The following is a 21,780-nucleotide window of genomic DNA, read 5'->3' on the forward strand; positions in this document are numbered from 1 at the left end:
CTTCTCCGATTGTCTTTGCATTCTATTTTGGCCTCATTATACTTGCCCTCCCTCACACACACACTCACACCCTTGCTTTCCCCTCTCTCTCCTGTGGCACTAGATCCTCTATGGTTTGAGTGAACCATCCTAAACATACATGCATGTAAATATATGTGAACTTGGAGCATATATATCTGCAGATAATGGATGTATGTTTTTTGTCTGTTATAGTAACAGGAAATCGCTTGTTGTGATTGTTTGTATGTTTATGCATGGTTAAAGTTCAAAAGAGTTACGCTACAGTAAAGCGTGGGCAGTTTTTTTGCTGTTAGAGAGGAGACGTAATCTAGGTTTTAAGACTGCCTTGACCATACAGTAGCTAATGCAAGATATGAAGTGTCATAATCGTCTGAAAACATTACAAACAACTTCTAAGTAGCTCTACTTGACTCCCTGCAGGGCATCGCTGTGGAGCTCCTGCGTAGTCCTGCCCCTTCTGGCCCTCACGTGGATGTCAGCTGTCCTCGCCATCACTGATCGGCGCTCGGCACTCTTCCAGATCCTCTTCGCTGTCTTTGATTCGCTGGAAGGCTTTGTCATCGTCATGGTGCACTGCATCCTTCGCAGAGAGGTACCCCACAGGGCCACTAACTTATATATCTCGCTTTACCTGCTGCTGAAATTTTTTGATTTGTCAAGTGCAAAATATATTCTAGCCACATTTACCAGCATTGTGAATGCTGGTACCATATGTTCTGTCAGTTGTGTGTTGATTCAGTCCTGTTCAGGATACAGTATTTTGTACATACTGTGACTAAATTAAAATTGAAAATTCTTATAAAACCCCCCAACAACCTACAAATTTAGATTTTTTATTTTCTGTGAACAACTGCGGTACACTGTACTGCACTGTAGACTGGCATTTAAGTTTTTGTAAACTAATGTACTGTATACAGTATATGTATGTAATACAAAGATTATGATCTGCGCTGCAGGTTCAGGAGGCTGTAAAGTGTCGTGTGGTGGACCGGCAGGAGGATGCTAATGGGGATTCAGGAGGATCTTTCCAAAACGGCCATGCTCAGCTCATGGTGTGAAATTATATTTTAAAAATTATCATTATTCTATTTTCTGTGCACACTTAATAGGACACATTGTTTTCTGTCCTCAGACTGACTTTGAGAAAGACGTTGATATGGCTTGCAGATCAGGTAAGCTTCAAGTCGGGCATTTTTGATTTGTTTTCCATGTGTGCATCTGATTTGACTTTGGGGATATCTGTTCAAAGCTCAGCAGAATTCTTGTTGCGACTCCTCTATGAATTTTGGCTGCTTCGCATTCCTCAGCATTGTCATAACAGTTGTGAGGCATGTTTCCCCTCAGTTCTGCATTTGTGTCCTATAGTCAACATCACAGCAACCTCCCTTTGCCAACTAGCTGTTTTGAAAAGAGATGCAAAGCATCACCGTTGTGTAACGCTGCTTGGCCCAGGCTGATAGAAGTGTGTGTTGGGCTTTTACTACAGTATATGCAAATAAGTAGGGCTGTCAGAGTCTCTACTAGTTGTGTCAGATACTGACTCTGCTCTAATTTTTGTAGGGAGTGAAAATCTGATTATATCTTGAGACAGGATATTAAGAAAAGCATCTGGAGCAGAAACACTATTGGGACAAACAGAAAAACACAGAAAAGAACAGGGCAACGTGTTTTTGTTAGTTTTTGCATATGTAACAAGGGATGGAGTAGAATATGTAGAGTCCTTTAGCAGCCTGGATGTGGTACACACAGCCATGAACAGTTATTATGGTTAAAGGAGGTTGGGTCAAAAGGTCAAGCAAAAATATCTGAGTCAAGACCTTCAGCAATAATGAAATCAAATGTGTGGTATAAACCATTCAGGAATTCTTGTTAACTTACCTTCAGTAAGTGAATAACAGGCAACCGACTTGACCATTTACAGAATTTTCAATGTTTTTGCTTTAATAAACTTGGCCTTTATAGGCCATTATTCTTCTGCAGTGTGAAGCAGATGGATCAGTTTTAAAGCTTCGGGCTGAATCTGCAGACTCTTACTGTGACACACCTACTGTTTCTCGACTTTCGATTCTCGACTTCACTAAATATGTGTTAGATATAAGTGTTCATTACCATAGACAGAATTCTGGTAACCTTCACTTTATTTGTCATCTGGGGTCTTTGAGGCCTTTTCCTGCTGCTAAGCTGCACGTTAATTCTCTAAATTGTTCTATAGACCACTTGCAGTATTTATTTGTCTGGCTGTAAATAGTGTTTTCTGTGAAAATGCTTTCTTTTGCAACCCTCATCTGTTTTTCCCCAGATGCCTCTAACAATAAAATCCAGCCACAGTCCAATTGTTCATCTTATAGGTGTTGCCTTTGTTTCTTTCACCTCCAGGCACAATGAAGCGCTCGTCTCTCCAGGGGGAGGATAAGGCTTCCTCTGGGACCATCACAGTTCAGAAGGGCTCCAACTTTAACACCATGCCAGCCAGCATGGCTAAGGTTCACCTCCAGAATGTGGGTGACTACAACAGCCACACTTTGACTCTGCGCAGGGAGAAAGGTGCTGCGAAGGGAATCAGCACAGAGCTGCCGGGTGCTAAATCCATCTATATCTGCGAGGGCGAGCTATTCAAACAGCTGGACGGAGAGCTGCCTCGAGGGAACGGGGAAGGTAGCAGCTCTGAGGGTGCTGGCAAAGGCCCGGGGTATGTTATTTTACCAGCCAACAGCACAGGCACGCTGAAGCCGGCCAAAGGTAAAGACGAGCAGGCAGCCAAGTATAACATCAACATCGAGCAGCTGCCTCAGTCCCGGCTCATACACTTGGCTAACCCTGCTAGTGGAGAGCCCGTGCCTGGCTTCGGACTGAAGACCCTACCTGCTGCCCAGGTCAGTGTGTCGTGCTCTGACAGAGACTCGCCGGCACACAACCTGTCCAGAGACTCCCAGGTGGCCAACAGCATGTGTGATGCGGGAGATTCCGGGAACTCTGGAGCGATGTCCAAGAGCGAAACTGTGTCTACACTGTCCATGAGTTCACTGGAGGTAAGACCGTTGAACTGATTGGCACATTATTGATACACAGTTATCCTCATACTTCATGTTTAAAATAAGACGCATGCGAAGTTGTGTTATGGACTGCTGTTGCCATAAATTCTCAAATATTAAGTTAGAAAAAAAATGTCATCTGTTTGGAAAACAGGCATTTCATTTGTGATTGCTCAAAATACATTTCAGAGCAGCAGCAGTGAGGTCAGACTGGAAACTCTTCCAACGTTGTTAGCTTTTTAACATAACTCACATTTTTATTCATGTTTATATTCAGGTCATTTGTACTTTGCATAAGTTAATTTGTAATGTAAGATGTTACGATCTGGTGAGTACAGTATGCTAGATTAAAGCGATACTTCAAGACTAAATCTGTATTTTGCATTTTATCAGTGAAAAATGTGCAACAAAATTTAACATTGATGGTCTATGTCCAGAGAAAACAGGGAAAACTGAAGTAATATGTGTTGTGGTTGAAAATGGTTATATCCTACAACACCCAGAATGCATTGCACTCTGCCAAATCACCTGATCTGCAGTGATGGGACCAACCTGTCGTTTAGCTCAGCCTCCCTCCTGGCCGTTGCTGGGGCAGGTTCAGATAAAAACAGGAAGCACTAGCTGTAGTCTGTAAGCACATGGCAAAAAGCCCGCTGAGATGTTTGGGTTTGGAGTCAACCCCCATTGAAAATGAAGTTTTCCTTTAAACAAGGTTGGAAAGCATTAGTGGTGGTTGTAAAAAACGGAGTGGTACAGTGTGTGTGTCATGTCTGTTAGATTGATCGCATGGACACTAATTGGATGAATTTAACCTGTGAGGTGGGGAGTAGCCCAGTTTGAGAATTTATGGTGCTACCATTGTGGTAAACATCACACTTTCTTCTCACATCTCTTCTTTATTATCACTCTCTCCATACAGGGACATTACCGTGTGTTTTTTGTTCATCTATGAGTTTGCACGGACAGCAACCATCCATATAGTAAAGCACAGTACACAACAGTCTTGTCCTAAAATGCAAATGTGGCACCTAGTGTGCCCAGAGCGATGTTTGACCAACACAGTGTCAGTGCGCTCTCCTTAGGTGAGGAAATAATTAACAGAGATGATCAACTAGGGAGCTATACATCAATAAACTGAATATAGATTGTTAAAAATAATAAAAGGGATGGTTAATGAGGTCTCTACAGGGCAGCGTCGCCCCATAACCCCCTTTAACAAAGGCTGCGTCACAAGAACTGTTCCAGCAAGTAGTGGGCAAGCCCTTTAGGAATTTTAGTTTTCACTGAGCTCCTCGTGCAGACAGCGGTGGCAGAGTGAGATGGTGTAGCGATCGGCGCATAGCGGCCTGGACATCTGCCTGTGTTTTTTCGCTCGAAGGCAAAACACACTTTCATAATGCAGTGTGAGGCGGCAGCTGCCATGGCGACAGAACAGCCTGAAGGTCAGGTTTTCCTTCACCACTCCCTGACAGAGGACTTAAAGGTCATTTGGTCACAATCTGTTAACTGCAAACTTGTGCCAACAGGGTCAGAATGGCCAGCAGCAAAAACGTGACCCCCCTCCTTGTCCAAGAACCACCCTTGGTTGACTGGGTGATGGTGTTGGATGTAACGCAATGAAACACTTGTGTGTCTGCATGTGTCTGCACACAGGGTGTATGGTATTAAGACACATTTTTAATCTCTCTGTCTCATCTCCCCCTCAGAGACGAAAGTCGCGCTATGCAGAGCTTGACTTTGAGGTAATTTTAGTATATTTGATTCCTATTGCGCTTTTTACCAAAAAACATTACACTAGATGTTTGCATACAGTAGTGTTGAGACTAGAGACATTAAGGGGATTCATGGTAGCCTGTGCTTTTTGCCTTGTACGTAACGTAAAATGTCCCTGTGTAGAAGATTATGCACACCCGGAAACGCCACCAGGACATGTTTCAGGACCTGAACAGGAAGATTCACAGTGCAGACAAGGATAGAGAATCTCCACCTGTTGACGCCAAAGCTGCCAAAAGATGGAGTGTGTCCTCTGCCAGCAGCGACAAGACCAACATGAGTGTAAAGAGTTTAACTTTATTCTGTTCTGCCCCCTCCCCCTCGTATCTAATGTTGCTGCACTTTCCTCCTATTACTAGCACAGATCAACACACTGGAGTGTTGCCTGTTTCATTATAAGTGCAACCATTATGAACACTTGGACAATCCGCTAACCAGTGTCAGTCAGGAGAGATTAGCAGTGGGTGCATCTAAGGCCATAACCACGCGTTAGCATGCAAATGTACTATTGCAAACAAATGCAAAGAATGAAATTTTGATCTAGCGGTGTAGCCTCTAGTTAAATACACGTCTGTTCTGACAGCCTTCTAAGTTTTATTTGTGTCTTAGTTTTTATTCATCTATGCACATCAAGTGGACACTAATGCTAGTGAGAAAAGCATTAGCTTGTTAAACTAAAGTGCAGTAATAGAGAGAGTAGAAGTCATTACAATCATGTCTTGGCTATACTCCATTTAATTAAACTCTTCTCACAGCATATATTTCATGGTTCTGTATTTCATCTGTTTTTTAAGACAAATCACCCACTGCTTAAACACCGGCCTTGTCATTTTGGGTATGTGAATTCATGAACATGTGAAAATATACAGCTGTGTGTTATGTGTTCCTGCAGACATACATAGATTCCATTTTCTATCCAGCTGTTTAACAGTTGAACACCTAAGACTTACTGTATGGTTCTCTGAGGCAAACTTTTGATGCTTTTATTTTCACTAAAAACAAGGTTATAAGTTGATGGATTTTTAGTCAGTGGCAGGTATCTTCTGTCTTAAAATCTATTCCTACAGAAGTGTACTTACATTTATTTTGACTTTTTACACAATAGTCTTTGAAAAGAGAAGTTGATGACAATCTAAAGTCCTATTAAATCAATAATGTATGGTTATATTTTGTAGAACTATTTAACATGCTTAACGTATAACATAGAAGTTATAGTAGTGAACAAAGCAGATCAGAGAATTATACAACCCATAATCTTAACACGGTTAAGTTATTTAGGGTTTATCAAAACAAAATTCCAGTTTGTTCATTATTAAAATTAACAAGGTTATGTACTCTTTAATAGTTACAAGCTTCAGGTATTTCCTCTTTTTACTTGAAAGCCACATTTCCATTACTGTTTTTTTACAAAAGCTCCATGGGCTCCATTTGTTTCAGCTACACTATGGAGTCTCACAACCACTAACATTTTAAACATGTCAAGCCTACCACAACTCAACACTGAGAGAATCCAGACAATATTTTAAATGGTTAGACAGCAAAAAAAAAAAGGCAGCGAGTTTTGAGGACACGCCTCAACTAAGTTCAAACTTGCAACAGAGGTGGTATGTATAATAGAACATATGAGCAGCTGCCTCAGTCCCGGCTCACACATGAAATACAATTTATTAAGTAGACAACGTAAGTATGTTAGACTTTATGACCAATCTGATTTTTTGCCGTCTCACCTCTACCACAGGACAAACTGCAGACCCCGAGTAAGAGGGCATGGGAGGGCATAAGGAAGACACACTCCCCCCCATCCTGGGTGAGGAAGGACCTGGAGACAGTGGCAGCCTCTCCTCTTGAGCTACAGACAGTGGACTGGGAGAAGACCAGTGCCACCATTCCTCTGGTAGGCCAGGAGATCATGGACCTGCAGACAGAGGTGTGACCCGGAATCTGGCCTTGCACCCCAAATCATTATTTTTTTTCATTGTTTTCTGCCTTTTTCACTCGCTCCTGTTCTCCAAGAGAAACATTCAGACACCTCAAACACACTGCCCTGCTCTGTATTTGTACTCGAATGCTGGGTGAAGTCTGCTGAAAGACTGTGGGGGGAATAGGTCTAGGACTATACTACAAAACCAGAAAATCAATATAACCATTTAAAGAGAGAACGGGAACATGTTGTCTTTCTATGTTGTTTAATTTGATGTTTGGACTGTGTTCATGTCGGCACAATGCCGGTCATCTTGTATATGCTCTCATATGGGAAACAGGTTGCTGCTGTAGCTGGATCAGCTGCCGTATGTGCACCCTGTAATAAAACAGCATAGCAAAGGTAATCATGCAACGTTCACGCCTGTATTAAGTGGTTACAATGTAATGATCATTATGATGTCTTTATTTTGGTTTAGTTTAACTCTCTCGCTTCCCAGCAAATGCTGATGTTGTACACACCTCAAGATGCCTCTGGATTCATTTTCTTCTTTAACCTCTGAAAAGGCAAAACAACTTTGAGGAGGCAGAACTGCGAAATACTTCCCCTCAAGTCCCTTGATGCTGTTGTCTCAACCCACACCTCACCCCAATCACAGAATACAATTAATTGTCCCCTATCTCAATGGAACAAGGTCACAGGGGGCAGGAAAAAAAACAAAGATGCCAAAATGGCAGGTTGCCTTCTCATTGACGGACAATTGAAAGAAAGGAGTATGGTGCCAGTGGGCTTTACACTCAAATGGGCCCTAAACCTTGATGCCGCTAACAGAGGGACAACATGGATGTCAGGCATCTTTTAAAGGAGCCACATTCAACAATCACACACCGTGTGAGTCAGTTTCTCAATGTACAAGCAGGCTTGGTACAGTATAGTGAATGCAAAATCTAATGGAAAGAAGTAATTGTGTGTATTTGTATATGCGTGGAGTGTTGGGTGAAAAGTAAATGATTACATCTATAAATATATATGAAATGATGGTTTAAGGGTTATGATATATTGAAGGGTAGTGACATGAGGCCAACGTAGTTTGGGGGGAATGGTGGTTGCACACAGAGAAAGCACAAGGCTCATTTGGAGTCCTGATGTACAGCATTGTAATTATTTCAACAGAGTTCTAAAGAATGGATTTTAGCCTCTAAATATCTTTCTTACTGTGCTTGGGGATAGTTGTTATCATTATTATAAATATGAACATGATTATTCTGATACTGCTCCTCCACATTCCCGCTCTCCTGTCCTTTCAGGGTACTGGACTATATGAGTGTTCTGTATCACAGTGTAACAGTGTGTGTTTTGATATCACCACCAGTCACGCCCTTAGATCTGTATTTGTCCAAAACCTGATCGCCAAGTCCTTGCCTCCAACCTCTGAACCCCTAATATGCACCCCGCCCTGCCACACGCCCTCCTCCCACCGACCCTCACTCCCCTTTTTATTTCACTGGGGTCGCCTCTTTGTTAATGTACAGTTTTCAGAGCACAAAATGAATGTGTCTTATTTCTAATAAAAGCATATCTATAAAATAAACTCAGGTGCTTTTGTTTAAGTGTATTACTCATGGAATTCATTATACCACATTCAGCCTGATGTATTATTAGCTGAATACAACGGTTAAGGCTAATTAGGAATAGGCCACTGTCATGTTTCCATTAATATGCATACATTGTGTATTGTATGCAATTGTGAAAAAAATTGACATGACATCCCCCAAAGGGTCATCTGTGTAGGTTTTCAACTATTGACAATGTGTTCAGATGATGCAACAGTAGTAAGCATAAACTCATTTAGATTTAGTAAACCATGGAAGATATTTAAACATAGTGACACCCAATGGTAGTCTTGGAATTCTGTCCAACTCCTGGAGATCACAACAACCAGAAGGTCATTATGAAATAGTTGTACAGTACAACTTTTTTTTTACACCTCTAATTTATGGAGTGAAATTAGGGTCAGATTAGATTTGTGCGTGCGTAAACCGAACAGTGCGTATGTAACCAGATGTGTGCGTGCATAGCCAGATTTGTGTTTGCGTAACCAGATACGTACAAGCGTAATCAAATCTTTGCGTGCGTAAACCAATCTGTGTGTGCGTAACCAGATGTGTACGTGCGTAATCAAATCTGTGCATGCGTAAGCCAATATGTCGTGCGTAACCAGATATGTGCGTGCGTAGACCGATCTTTGCGTGCGTAAACTAATCTGTGCATGCCTAAACCGATCTGTGCATGCGTAAACCAATCTGTGCGCGCGTAACCAGATGCGTACGTCTGTAATCAAATCTGTGCGTGCGTAAACCAATCTGTCGTGCGTAACCAGATATGTGTGTGCGTAGACTGATCTGTGCGTGCATAAACCGATCTGTGCATGCGTAACCAGATTTGTACTTGTGGGCGTAGTGGGGCTTTACTATGCTTACACTTATAATTTGAGGCGATAAAATTACGCACAAATCGTGGCTAATTTTACAAGTAAAATAATGTGACCTTAGTTTGCCTCCATGCTCTGATTGGCTAATGAACAAGGAAGTTGTCGCAGTCCTTTGATGTGACACTGCAGATCCTGAAAGCTCCACAAGCAGCAATAAGCTAGTCCACTGACTGATAGCTTTAATTCTGTTTAATGATCAGAGAGACATGCCGGCTCATATTCATGTATATGAAGTGTGACGTTACTCCCGTGATTTGCGGAGGTGATGCAGTTGCACAAACGTTAAACTGGTGTTTCTATCAGTTAATGTAGCATGTTAGCTTACAGGCTATTGGCAATGCAGCTGGAGTTAAGGTGGGTATGTTCCATTAATGCTGCCATTGTGACTATGTGTGATCGTTTATCAGACCACAATAAACACGTTTGCTTTAGGTGAGCATGTTTACTTTAGCAATGCCTTTAAACAGACTAAGACTTGGTATTGGTGACATCTTGAGAGATTCTGCAGCAACACTGGGCGTTTGTCTCCTTGTAGACCGGTGTTGTTCAGCAAGAAGCACCGTGATTCTGCACTTAAATCCAAGCCTGTATAACAACTGCATTACATATCAGACTGTTTAAAAGCATTGTTAAAGTAAACGTGCTCACCTAAAGCAAGCGTGTTGTGATATTTTGTTTGGATATTTATTCTGATAAACGATCACACAGAATCACAACGGTAGCGTTACTGGAACATACCCACCTTAACTCCAGCTGCATTGAAACATAGCATGGCATTGCTAATAGCCTGTCGGCTAACATGTTACATGAACGTCTAATAGTAACACCAGTTTGACGTTCGCGCAACTGCATCACCTCTGCAAATAATGAGAGTAACGTCATCCTTCATACACGTGAATATAAGCCGTCTGTCTGATCATTAAATAGGACAGGTTTGTTGCAGTGCACTGCTTGTGGAGCTTTTAGGATCTGCTGTGCCACGTCAAAGTACTGAGACAACTTTCTTGTTCATTAGCCAATCAGAGCATGGAGGCAAATTAAGGTCATTATTTTACTTGTAAATTTAGCCATGATTTGTGCCTAAGTTTAAAGCTCCAAATTATAAGTGTAAGCATTATATAGCCCCTCTAAGTCTATAAGTACAAATCTGGTTAAGCACGCACAGATCAGTTTATGCACGCACAAATCTAGTCTGAGCCTAATTTGACTCCATACAACCTCTATTTATTTTCTATATTTGCCCCCGTCATCTTTGTGTGTTATGTTTTTATGGCGTGTAGGTGGCGATCGGCTCACACTTCTAAGCCTGAAAATCTGTACTTGACCATCTTATATGGGCTTATGTGGGATCCATACTATTCAAGCCTTGGATAGTGTAATGGTTAACAGGTATGTTCTCAAAGTTTTTGACTGAGGCTTGAGTCTCGGAGGATGCTGTTTTGAATTAAAATGTATCAATATAGAAGTAGTATGGTCTCTATAGTTTCTTTCATATTTATTATAAAACATAATTATCCATATATAATTTAAAAGAAAGTGGCAAAAAGTATATTGTTTATTTTAATAATTAATTGTATTGTTTTTCACTTTAACAATCTTGACGAGTCTATGAGGAATTTTAGTTGAGTCTAGTAAAAGCAGAGAAATGGTCACAATGTGCTTTACTGCATCCTCTGGATACAGTATTGCACCTTACAGTACCAGCCCTGCCACTGAAAACTAATCTGGACAACAACAAACAAACAAAGGTTTTAAGCAGCCATTAATTATTATGCATATGAATACCAGATGTCAATATTATATTTACGACAATGTACTGTTGTTTACACAAGCAACACTATAATTGCAAAAGAGCAAATTACCTCAAGTAAGTGTAAAAAATTCTAGTTAATGACATTGACACTGCTTAGATTTGAGTTTAAGTTAAAAGGTATTTGAAGGTAAAAAGTCCAGCTTCTCTCTGTTCTCTGCAAAGTTTGCATATAAATTAAAAAAACTTTATTAATCCCAAAAATGTGTAGGGGGTGGAGGTGTTGTCTAGGATAGAGAGGAGTTGGACCAGGATCCTCCTCTCAGCTACAGCATGTAGGGGGTCCAGCTCCACCCCCAGAACAGAACCAGCCCTCCTGATCAGTTTGTCAGGAGGGCTGTTTGTTACTGTCTGCTACATTCATGCTGCTGCCCCAGCAGACCACAGTGTAGAACACTACATTGGCCACCACAGGCTCATAGAACATCCTCAGCATTGAGCTGCAGACGTTAAAGGACCTGCGCCTTTAACAAACTCTCCCCTGTGGAGCACCTGATGAGGGACATGAGAAATAGTGAGATATATTATAAATATAAGGACTAGATTGTGCTGTATGATATTAACAGTTATTCTTTATTATTAAAGTACAAGGAACACAATCACAATACTTGTATAATGTAATAGGACAATAATGTACCTATTATTAGAAGAAAGAATTACAGTTTATTCTGCCGATGTGTAGAAGTATTATAAGATCTAAAATGTCAAAGAAGACAACATTACAGTTTTAGTACAAGAGGCATTTTACTTTTGTCAGTATTTTAAATATTTTTTTGTGAATGACAACCCACTGTCTGCCATGTTTTATGAAAGTGCACAGAGCTCCAGGAATAGTGAAACAATTTCCTTCTATGTCCTTTTGAATTAAGCACGGTGGCTAAATGGGATTTGTATACACATAATCACATGTTTTAACTCCATGGCCTCCCCTGCAGCCATGGAGTTTAAACATATTGTATTAAAAAATCTGTAAATATGTTTTGTATGTGTAAACACAAAATCACTACAAGGCAAGAAAATAGCTCAAAACCTATGTATGAACTAAAAATTAGAGATAAAGCAGATATAACTCACAAAATAATAAAATTTACAGGTTAATAGAAAACAATATACAATCCAACCAAACAACACAAATTGGGAACAGACATGAGCAATGACATGAGACAATGAGCCAACCAACACAAGCACGTGAGACATGAGTCAAGACCAGTGCGTCAAACTGTAATAACATTGTGTTTGACCCAGTTTGCCTCTTCACACCTGCCACTGGTGTGCTGCCACTATAGCTGGCTTAATCTAATTAGATCTACCTTAAAGTGGAAACCTGTGTTGTTCTGCCACAAATCCAATAATTTTCTGTGCTAACTTAACCCAATTGCATCTGTACGTACACCTAACTAGGGTAAATCACTTTGTTTGCTTTACTGAACACTATTGTCACAGCAGGTTCATTTCACTGACGTACAAAATAGCAGCCAATAGCAAACTGAAATGTTTGCGGCAGACGAGCTGTGGGTATCAAATACAACAAAAAAAAAAGTTAAATTGTTGTTATTAAATTGATAAAAAGTTAGTACCTCCATTAATAGCAGTTAAAACTGTCAGCCTCTAATTGGATTTGCTGCTATTTGTCCCACATTCTCACTGCGTTGTCACAAACACGGGACTATATGAGTGTACAGCAGAGGACCCAAAAGCACAGCGGAGACGGAGATCGAACAGGCAGGAGTCGGTACACAGAGCAAGCAGAACAGGAGCAACAAGGACTAGGGAATCGGTGGTCTATTAACAGACGAAGGTCAAACTCACAAGCAGGGGTGTGTCAAAGGCAAGGTCAGGTAGGCTAGAGAAATGCACGGTAGTAACGCTGGAAAGCTGGCTAAACAACTCAGACAATTTGGCAACTGGTTACCGTCAGAGAAGAGGTAATTACCAACAGGCTGCAGGTGATGGTTAATGAGCTCTGGACTAAGGCTAGTGGGCTAAGAATAAAACAGGAAGTAGACGTGAACATGGTTATGCCGTTGAATCCGTGACATGCGTGACAGTGTGTTACGTCTTATTGGCCTTTAGGTGGCAATCTACTCACAGTCCTACTCCTGAAAAGCTGTCATTGACCCCTTACATTGAAGTCTTGGATGGTGTATTGGTGTACTGCATTAATATCTCAATATTATTATTTGCTCCATAAGACAATATCACTAATAGAGTTGGCCTGCCGGTATTATTTAGTGCATGTATCACTTACACTAACAATAACTGCGTGAACTGTAGATTTGGAGTGTAATACAACAAATACATCTCCTGGAATGCTCTTCTGTTCGCAAGATGCAGACATGCCGTATTACACAGAACTTAAATGGTTAAGCCGAGTAAAAGCACTGAAGAGATGTTTCGAGCTGTGTGAGGAAATTTGTCAGTTTCTGCAAAGTACAGGGAAAGACACATCAAAGTTTCTGTTAGAGCCGGATTTTCTGTTTACGATATTACTATACAACTCAATGTGCTGAAGCTGCAGCTTCAGGGACGGGGGCGTGTCATTACAGAAAGGTCCGCTGCAGCAAGGGCTTTTAAAACTGAATTATTACGGTGAGAGAATCAGATGCTGATGCTCAGCTGCCAAAATGTGAACACGTACATCTTCACTGCTGTGATTTCATGTGCAGTCTTACTCCACATACTTTGCGCTGACTTCAGCTAGTCATTTCCCGACATTGATGTGTGCTTTAGTTTGTCATCCTGCTGTACATGTAGGTGGTGAACCGTTTTACTCCCTGTTTCTGAATAGAGTTCATCACGTTCCTTCCCCTACCAGTGTTGCCAGATGGGAAATGACAAAATGTCTTACTGTCCTTTTAAAAATCTGACCCTAACTAGGGTTAGGGCTACTCTAACCGTTGTAAACAAAACAATTTTGCAGTATGTGCACATAACCTAAAGAAATAACACAGAGGCTTAGTTATTTGAAGACAATGATTTTATTCACTTTTGGAGACTTTATGTGTTGCATGTTTTCTTTGATGTGTTTTTTAACACTGTAATGTCCGACATCACTTACATACCGCAGCAGCAGCAAAAGGCTTTAGCTTCACTCCAGCAACAGGTTAAATCTGTCCCTGAAATGTACTGTAGTGTCTAACATCCAGGCAGGCCGATAAAACTGCTTGTTTACTTACCTTTTAGTAGTTTGCTTTGAGTCTAAACACATGCTTATTTTCTCTTTTGTTGCTATGCTGGAAGAACAGTGCAACTGTGTAAACAAACATGAGCAGTTAATTGAACCAATCGCTGCTGCTGTGATTGACAGAGAGAGGAGCTAACTAGCTACGCGTGAAAGCAGTTTCTGATGATGTGCAATCCAATCCAAATTCAAAACAACAGCCAGTTTTATTCTTGAACACTGTGCAAAATTTGATTTAACCGAAAAACATTTATAATATCAGTTATGTAATTCAATGGCTTCACTTAATATCTTATGTGAAAGCAATATTTTTTTCTAATTTCTAATTAAATTAAAATCAATATACCTGACCTAAAATCATAAAACACAAAAGACACTCAAAATTCTTGTTCTGTTTGATTTTAAATTAAAAATTAGAATTTACCACACTGGTCCAACAAAGGTTACACCAGTAGTACCCCCTGCTTAAGGCTTAAACAAAACAGTACAACATGGTTTCCGCCGTTGTAATGCCACTTCCAACCAGACATGCTGTAATAATAATACCAAATTTTGAAATTTGAGAGAACTATCCATTCATCCATCTATCCATCCATCCATCCATCCATCCATCCATCCATCCATCCATCCATTTTCTACCGCTTATTACCATGCGGGGTCTCGGGAGGCGGGGTACACCCTGGACAGGTCGCCAGTCCATGGCAGGGCTTGAGAGAACTAGTCATCAGTTAATTTTTCAGTGTTTGAAACTTAAGCGAAAGCTCACTTCTACCCAGCTTGAGCATTACAAAAGCTGGTAGAGGTAAAAGTGTTTTTCAGGTTTTTAGGGTAGTCCAGGTGGAGTACATTGACTAGTCCAAATATAGAAAGTCTGATGCAGGTTGGCCAGTTCATCCATCACTACACTCCTGTACAAGATGATTCCCACTCTGGATGAGTTGAGCTAAGGGTTTTCTAAATTCCCATCACCGCCACCCAGGGTGGCAGGGCATCAGGAGTGGATACAATTAGTCTTAAATACCTCAATCCTCTGGATGTTGTGTGTTTGACTTGGGTGACACACCTCTGCAACATCTTGTGAATGCTGGGGACACTTCCTTAGTATGGTTTCCTCTGGACTCCTCTTCATAACACGGGGAACAGGAGAGGTTGTTCCAACTATATGTTGACCACACTTCTCAGTACTGGAGAGGAGAATTTGGCTGATAGTCAAACCTCAGATACAGGAAGACCGATGTGGTTTTCGACCTGGTCGTGAACCACTGTCCCAAATCTATACAATCTACATTTTTTATGAACAGATTTTCTGGGTGCAGCCAGGGGCCGGAGGGGATTCGATTTGGTGACCACAGGATCGTATCTCTGCTTTTTGCAGGTGACGTTGTCCTGTTGGCTTAATCGTGCCAGGACCTCCAGCGTGCGCTGCGGTGGTTTGCAGCTGAGTGTGAAGCGATTGGGATGAGAATCAGTTCCTCCAAGTCTGAGGCTATGTTTCTCAACTGGAAAAAGGTGGCTACGCTCTCCAGGTTTGAGGAGAGCTCTTGCCGCAAGTAGAGGAGTTCATGTATCTTGGCAGTGGCAAGTGGCAGCTGCAGTATTGCTGTCAGTGTACCGGGCCGTTGTGTTGAAGAGGGAGCTGAGCTGAAAGGCTCTCAATTTACCAGTCAATCTACGTTCCTAGATTGACTGTTCCTAGATTGTTTCTAGATTGATCTACTAGATCTACTGTACATTCCTATGACCCTACCGACTTGCCAATTCCTGATTGTTCACATAAACCAACCAAAGAGCAGCTTGATGCGCGTCCCCGATTATCTTTGGTCATTTTCCAATTAGACAAGTTGTTTATGTGGCAGAATGGGAGTGAATGAATTGATTGACAACACAAATGGGAGAGGGGCTGAGGAGCTGGTGGAGAGGCTTATTGCTAAGACTCATCCTACTGGAGATGGAAAGACATAGAGTCTGCTCTGAGCTTTCTAGTGAAATTAGAAATGCTCCATGACTCTGAATTGGAGCTCACCGTCTCTCAGCTCAGTGATGTCTTAACACAGTATTTAGAACATTTTTGATTTAGCTTAATTAATGTACTTTGATTCTAATTGTATTTTAGAAAAACACAAACATGACATGAATGTTGCTCCAGATGACTAGTAATGTCATCTCACATTTTTTGACACTTGCTTTTTCTACACCTCTTAATGATCATCCTGCCATTTAGGCTTGTGTATCTCTGCTGGGAAATTAAGGCGGTATGACCTTTAGAGATTTCACAGCACTTTTGTTGGGAAAAGTAACACTTGTCATGACAGCTGTGTCAAATGCAGCCACATATTCTTTCACTGCTCACACACCCCCGTCCCATGGTGTAATAAGAGGTTGAACTGCTATGACGTCACTTGTGTTTTCTGCACTGAAGCTTGCTTGTTGCTGCAGAGCCTTTGACATATAGTGTGGCATGAAAAAAAGGCCTCTAATGTCGTTAGTGTCCATCCAGGCACAATAACCCAATGTCATTAATTAGCCAATCAACAGGCATTAGGCTCCACTTGTGCCTCAATCGGCCAAGGCCCAGCAATGACCAGACAGTGTCATGGCATTTGTTGACACTTGTCGCCAATCTCTTCCACTAGTTGATCTATTTTTGCAGCTGTGGAGGAATGAACACAAAGATGCACACAACCATTAGCAGCTGCCTGTTCTTTCAACACAGACTGCTATGATTCTACTGCCAAATTAGTTGTGCAAAGGGCCTTGAAGTGCTTTTTTGTCTTCATCAGAGTAGGTTCCTTGAGTCTGAAATCACAAGATCTGATATTTACCTGTAAAGTAGCAAATACATTATTAATATTAACACTTGAGGATTTATTTTTCAACTGGGCCTATTCAAACATATTAAACAGTAAAAATAAGTAAATTAGCTAATTTGAGCAGACACCCAACAGATACATCACTGCAAATCTTTATTAGAGCTGATCTGCTGGTTTGGCTTGAGAACATAGCTTTCCGCCTTCACAACTTAAATATGTTGTGACACTGTCCGCTCACTCACTACTTCCTACTTAGAGTAGGCTTACTGTACATGATGGTATATTAGACTAAGGTATATTAGAAACTATCCCCAATCTATTTTAATAGACCAGATAATGTTGAGGTGCGATATCAGTGAAGTGATTGCTGGTCATTTAGTGATTACTGTGTATTGAGGAGGCTGTTATTGGAGGCTGGAATAGGAAGAATAGTCAAGGCAGGGAATTAGAAAAGATTAATTTCCCTATGTAGATTAGTCTAGAACAACATTGATTAGGCACACAGACAAGTAGCTAGATTACTTATTTGCTTTAAGTAGGAACATGTCAGTTGACAAAGAACATGAATGGTTTATTCATCGTCTTTGTATTAAAATGACAAATACAGGTAAAAGTTAAGATGCAAAGTTATCCTAAGATCTCTGTACAGGTACAGTCTATTAATCGAAATAGGCTGAGGAGAAATCAGATCATTTTGCTGAATGAAGTAACTGTCATGACTCTGGCCCTTGTCTCCATTTCCTGTGTTATTTTGGTATTTCCTGTTTTATTTTGGCACTTCCTGTTTTGTCCTTGTCTGCTTTAGTTCTGGTTTTACTGATTCTGCCACATGACCCATCAGTTGCAGCCATTCTGTAATCAACCTGGTATTTTAGCCTCAGTTCTCCTTGCGCACATAAACTGCCAAATCGTCAGCTTGTGTGCGTCTACATTCCTGCATTCAGTTCCAGGTCCTGCTGTGTACCAGTTTTGATAGTGTTTTTGACCTTGCCTTGCCTGTTCCCTGTCGGTACTGTTTTGGACTTCGCCTGGAATCTGACTGCCTTTGCCTGACTCCTGTCTGTACCGTTGCCTGTATTAAACCAACATAACCTTATCTGCGTATTGTTCTGTGCATTTTTGCATTGATTCCTGAAAGTACCATCTGGCTAGACTTGGACTCAGCCAGCCTCCAGCTTGCAGATATATTATTGTTTTAATTATTTTTAGTGCTTGGTTAGGACGTTTTGTGTTTACTATGGATTTTGCCTGGACCGACTTGTCCGCGGACCTCCACTTCTGTTACCTGGAGCACGCGATGAATTAGTAGTAATAGTGGAGGAGGCAATCGCCATTTTGGAGGAGGAATACTGTTGATTAGACTACCCCGGGGTGAGGGGAACTGTATGACTGGTTGTGCTCAAGCGCAAGGAATTGGCGCGCTCAGCTCGCCATATCCGCCTAAGCAATGGTCCCTCGCTCAACGCCGGCTCCCGTCTCCCGTCTCCCCACCGACGTCCCACCATTCGCCAGCTCCTACTGCACCCCCCGCTCACGGTCAGGCTCTTTTTTCTTCTTGTGATTCTGCTCATGGTTCTGGTGCTGCTTCGCCTCTTTGTTAGAGTCGCAGCTCCGGCGTCTCAGCAGCCTCTAGGCTTCACCTACGATCAGACTCTGCTATCCCTCTGTGCAGCGGTGGGATTTTCATGGACTCCGTTTTCCCTTGTGTCCTGGCTCCACCATCAACCTCCGTGCTGGCGTCCAGCGAGGGACACCAGCCTCCTGTCAGTCAGGAAGCTCCTGATCCACTGGCACTTGGGATTGGGGACGGCGAGCTGGGTCAGTTTATGGTGGAGTATTCCAAGGGTGATTGTATTGAAGGCAGAGCTGAAGTCCATGAACAGGATCCTGACATATGTGCCAGGGAGATCCAGATACTGCAGGATGTGGTACAGTCTCAGGTTTACTGCATCATCCGCTGACCTGTTTTTCCTGTAGGTGAACTGCAGGGGGTCCAGCAGGGGGTCTGTGAGTTCCGAGATGTTTCAGTCCCAGCCTCTCAAATGTCTTTATAACCACAGACGTCAGGGCGACAGGTCTGTAGTCGTTCCGGTTAGTGATGGTGGAATTCTTAGGGAGGGCACGATGGTGGACCGTCTGAAGCAGTTGGGCACTCTAGACAGCCGCAGGGACCGGGTGAAGATCGGTGCCAGCTGGTCAGCACAGACTTTAAGGCAGGTCCTGGAGCCTTTCTGGTGTTCTGCCTTTGAAAGAGTTGGCTGACATCTTCTTCACAGATCTTCAGTGCAGGTAGGGGGTCTGGTGATGGCTGGGTGTTAATGTTAGGGGGTGTATGTGAGCCTTTTGTGTGGCTGGGAGGTGTGAAGTGGTTCTTTTCAAACCGGCAGTAGAAGCTGTTAAGGTCGTCTGCCAGGCCTTTGCTGACATCAGGGTGTAGAGATGGTTTCCTGTAGATGGTGATGTGATGCAGGCCTCTCCAAACTGACGCAGGGTTGTTTATTGATAAACTGTTCTGCAGCATTTCGCCATATCTCCTTTTGGCTGCCTTCACCTCCTTTGTTTCTGGCCTGCCTGTACAGAAAACGGTCACCACTCCTGTAGGCTTCTTCCTTGGCCTGGCGCAGCTACTTTAAGTCCAGTGTGAACCATGGCTTGTAGTTGTTAAATGTGTGTACAGTACAGTTGGCTGTACACACATTCAGCGGATCTGTTAAAGTCCTTGTTTTTTGTATTGAGGAGCAGAAGCTCATCCATCTTATTTACCAGGGAGCGCACGTTAGCCAGGTGTATTGACGGGAGCAATGTTCGCAAGCCCCGCTGTTGTAGTATGATGAGCGCACCCACACGCTTCCCTCGTCTTTGCTTTCTCAAGATCCGACAGAGAGCCGCTCCTGGAAGTCCTGGTGCTACGGACCTGGACCCTGTGTCTTCTGCTCTCTTGTGTGCAGGTATCTTCCCCGAAGTTCCTGGTGGTTCTCGGGAAAGCACATCAGCTCCCAGCCCTGGTGGTCCAGGGGAGACCACGCCAACTTCAGGCTCCAGTGGCCTGGAGACGACCGCACCAGCCTTGGTCCCTGTGCCCTTTGTTTCTCTGTGTGCAGATGCTGTTTCCAGGGTTCCTGGTGGTCCGCCGACGACCACGTCTGCCTCGGCTCCTGGTGGCCGGCACGACCACGCCTGCCTCGGCTCCTGGTGGCCCGGCACGACCACGTCTGCCTCGGCTCCTGGTGGCCCGGCACGACCACGTCTGCTTCAGCTCCTGGTGGCCCGGTGACTGCCTCGTCAGCCTCGGTTCCTGGTGGTTCGGCTGCAATCATCTCTGGTTCCGGTTCCACTCCTTGGTTCGTCTCTGGTTCCCGCTCCATCTCTGGGTTTGTCTCGGGTTCCGGTTCCATATCTGGGTTTGTCTCGGGTTCCGGTTCCATATCTGGGTTTGTCTCTGGTTCTGGGTCCGGCTCCTTGCCACGGGTTCGTCTCCTGTCTCTGGCTCCGGTTCTGGCGTCACGTCGGCCTGGCATGGCCCTATGCCCATCTTGTCGGCCTAGCAAGGCCCTACGCTTGTCTCATCGGCCTGGCGAGGCTCTACGTTCGCATCATCTGCCTGACTGGTGGCCTCGCCCTCAGCTCCTGTTTCGTTGCCGGCCGTCTTCCTGTCTGGAGGATGCCTTCATCCCCTGTGGAGCTCTGGAGGTGGTTGGTTTTGGTGTCGACCTCCCAGAACCCACTGTTCGCCCTGTAACCTGATGAAAGCTTAAATCTATTGCCGTTGAGGTTGGCTCTCAGTTGGGTGCTACACGTGTAAATTACCAGCCTTTGCAGGATTTATTCTTGACTGTTTTATTGATGCACTAAAGCATGTCGCCACTAACATTTCACAAAAAAATTTATCCCATGTAATGCAGCTCCTAAAGTAGAGTTTCAATCGGTTTACACTGCTCAAAAAACTTTTATGCCTGCACTTTGGGTATATGCAGCAAGAATCTTCCTGTCTGATGTTGGACTCTAAAATAACAAATAATACTATCTTGCTCTGTCCATGCTTTGTGCCACGTTCTTTACAGTACAAATACACCTGTTGATCCATTTTGCACTGATATTAAATTTAAATTACTGCACTAATATATTGGTTTATGTTCTATGTGTCTATGTTCTATATAAGCACCAAATCACCAAAGCAGATTCCAATATGGGGGAACCTTCACTGTACATGGAAAAAAAACATGTTTCTGAATTTGATACTGGTTCAGATTCAGAAATAAGTGACATTCACTTGCTGAAGGAGTGTATGCTTATAGCAGGAATTAAGGTATTAAAACATATAAAGGGAGTTTATGGAACTGCTACTGAATTTGGCACAAACCCCCAAGACTCTCTTGTCCATAACGTGAACGTTACAAAGCTATAGTGCTTGATTTAAATGCAGCTTTCAGTATGACAATGGTCAGACACACTAAGCTACTAAAATAATCTTCATTGGTGCTTTTGAACTCAACACTAAACTCTATCTCAGTTTTGTTTCTTCCAAAATCAAAGCTAACAAGCATAAAAAATGTTATCAGTTATCAGTGTACGTAAAAGGTGTAATTAATTATTATAAATAAATGATAAATTATTATTGTTTACTCTTTTTTTTATCCTATTGGGACAATGTTAGAATTCACATGTCCAGAAACACATTACGTTTTAACAACAACATCTGATGAAACCAGTTCTCCCAAAATTATATTATGTAGTTATTTTT

The 21,780-nt window shown here is 42.5% G+C and overlaps 2 protein-coding genes across 11 annotated transcripts in view; both read left to right on the plus strand.

Moving 5' to 3' along the window:
* The window catches only part of adgrb1a (adhesion G protein-coupled receptor B1a), a 105,342-nt gene extending 97,004 nt beyond the window's left edge, over positions 1–8,338 (plus strand). For 9 of the 10 annotated variants that reach the window (XM_029127948.2, XM_029127951.2, XM_029127950.2 and 6 more), the window contains 7 exons: positions 442–613; positions 978–1,073; positions 1,154–1,193; positions 2,398–3,050; positions 4,760–4,795; positions 4,950–5,108; positions 6,565–8,338. In XM_029127948.2, the coding sequence (XP_028983781.1) occupies positions 442–613; positions 978–1,073; positions 1,154–1,193; positions 2,398–3,050; positions 4,760–4,795; positions 4,950–5,108; positions 6,565–6,759 (1,351 nt within the window). In that variant the 3' untranslated portion in view covers positions 6,760–8,338. The remainder of the gene's footprint in view (positions 1–441; positions 614–977; positions 1,074–1,153; positions 1,194–2,397; positions 3,051–4,759; positions 4,796–4,949; positions 5,109–6,564) is intronic. The other variant, XM_029127956.3, reaches the window with a different exon arrangement.
* Positions 8,339–10,327: 1,989 nt separating this feature from the next.
* On the plus strand, positions 10,328–21,158 carry LOC114843649 (uncharacterized). The gene is made up of 2 exons (XM_029130437.3): positions 10,328–10,627; positions 19,988–21,158. Exons 1-2 carry the CDS (start codon positions 10,572–10,574, stop codon positions 20,781–20,783), a joined length of 852 nt encoding a protein of 283 aa, XP_028986270.1. The 5' UTR covers positions 10,328–10,571; the 3' UTR covers positions 20,784–21,158.
* The last annotated feature ends 622 nt before the right edge of the window (positions 21,159–21,780 follow it).

The sequence above is a fragment of the Betta splendens genome, chromosome 16 (assembly GCF_900634795.4).
Source record: "Betta splendens chromosome 16, fBetSpl5.4, whole genome shotgun sequence".
Taxonomy (NCBI): domain Eukaryota; kingdom Metazoa; phylum Chordata; class Actinopteri; order Anabantiformes; family Osphronemidae; genus Betta; species Betta splendens.

What these genes read in the sequence shown, in the direction of transcription:
- LOC114843649 (XM_029130437.3), top strand. Translation starts at nt 10,572, where the DNA reads ATGGGCTTATGTGGGATCCATACTATTCAAGCCTTGGATAGTGTAATG. An exon ending in GATAGTGTAATGGTTAACAG is followed by an intron (nt 10,628 to 19,987) that starts GTATGTTCTCAA and finishes TCTTGTGTGCAG; the next exon opens with GTATCTTCCCCGAAGTTCCT.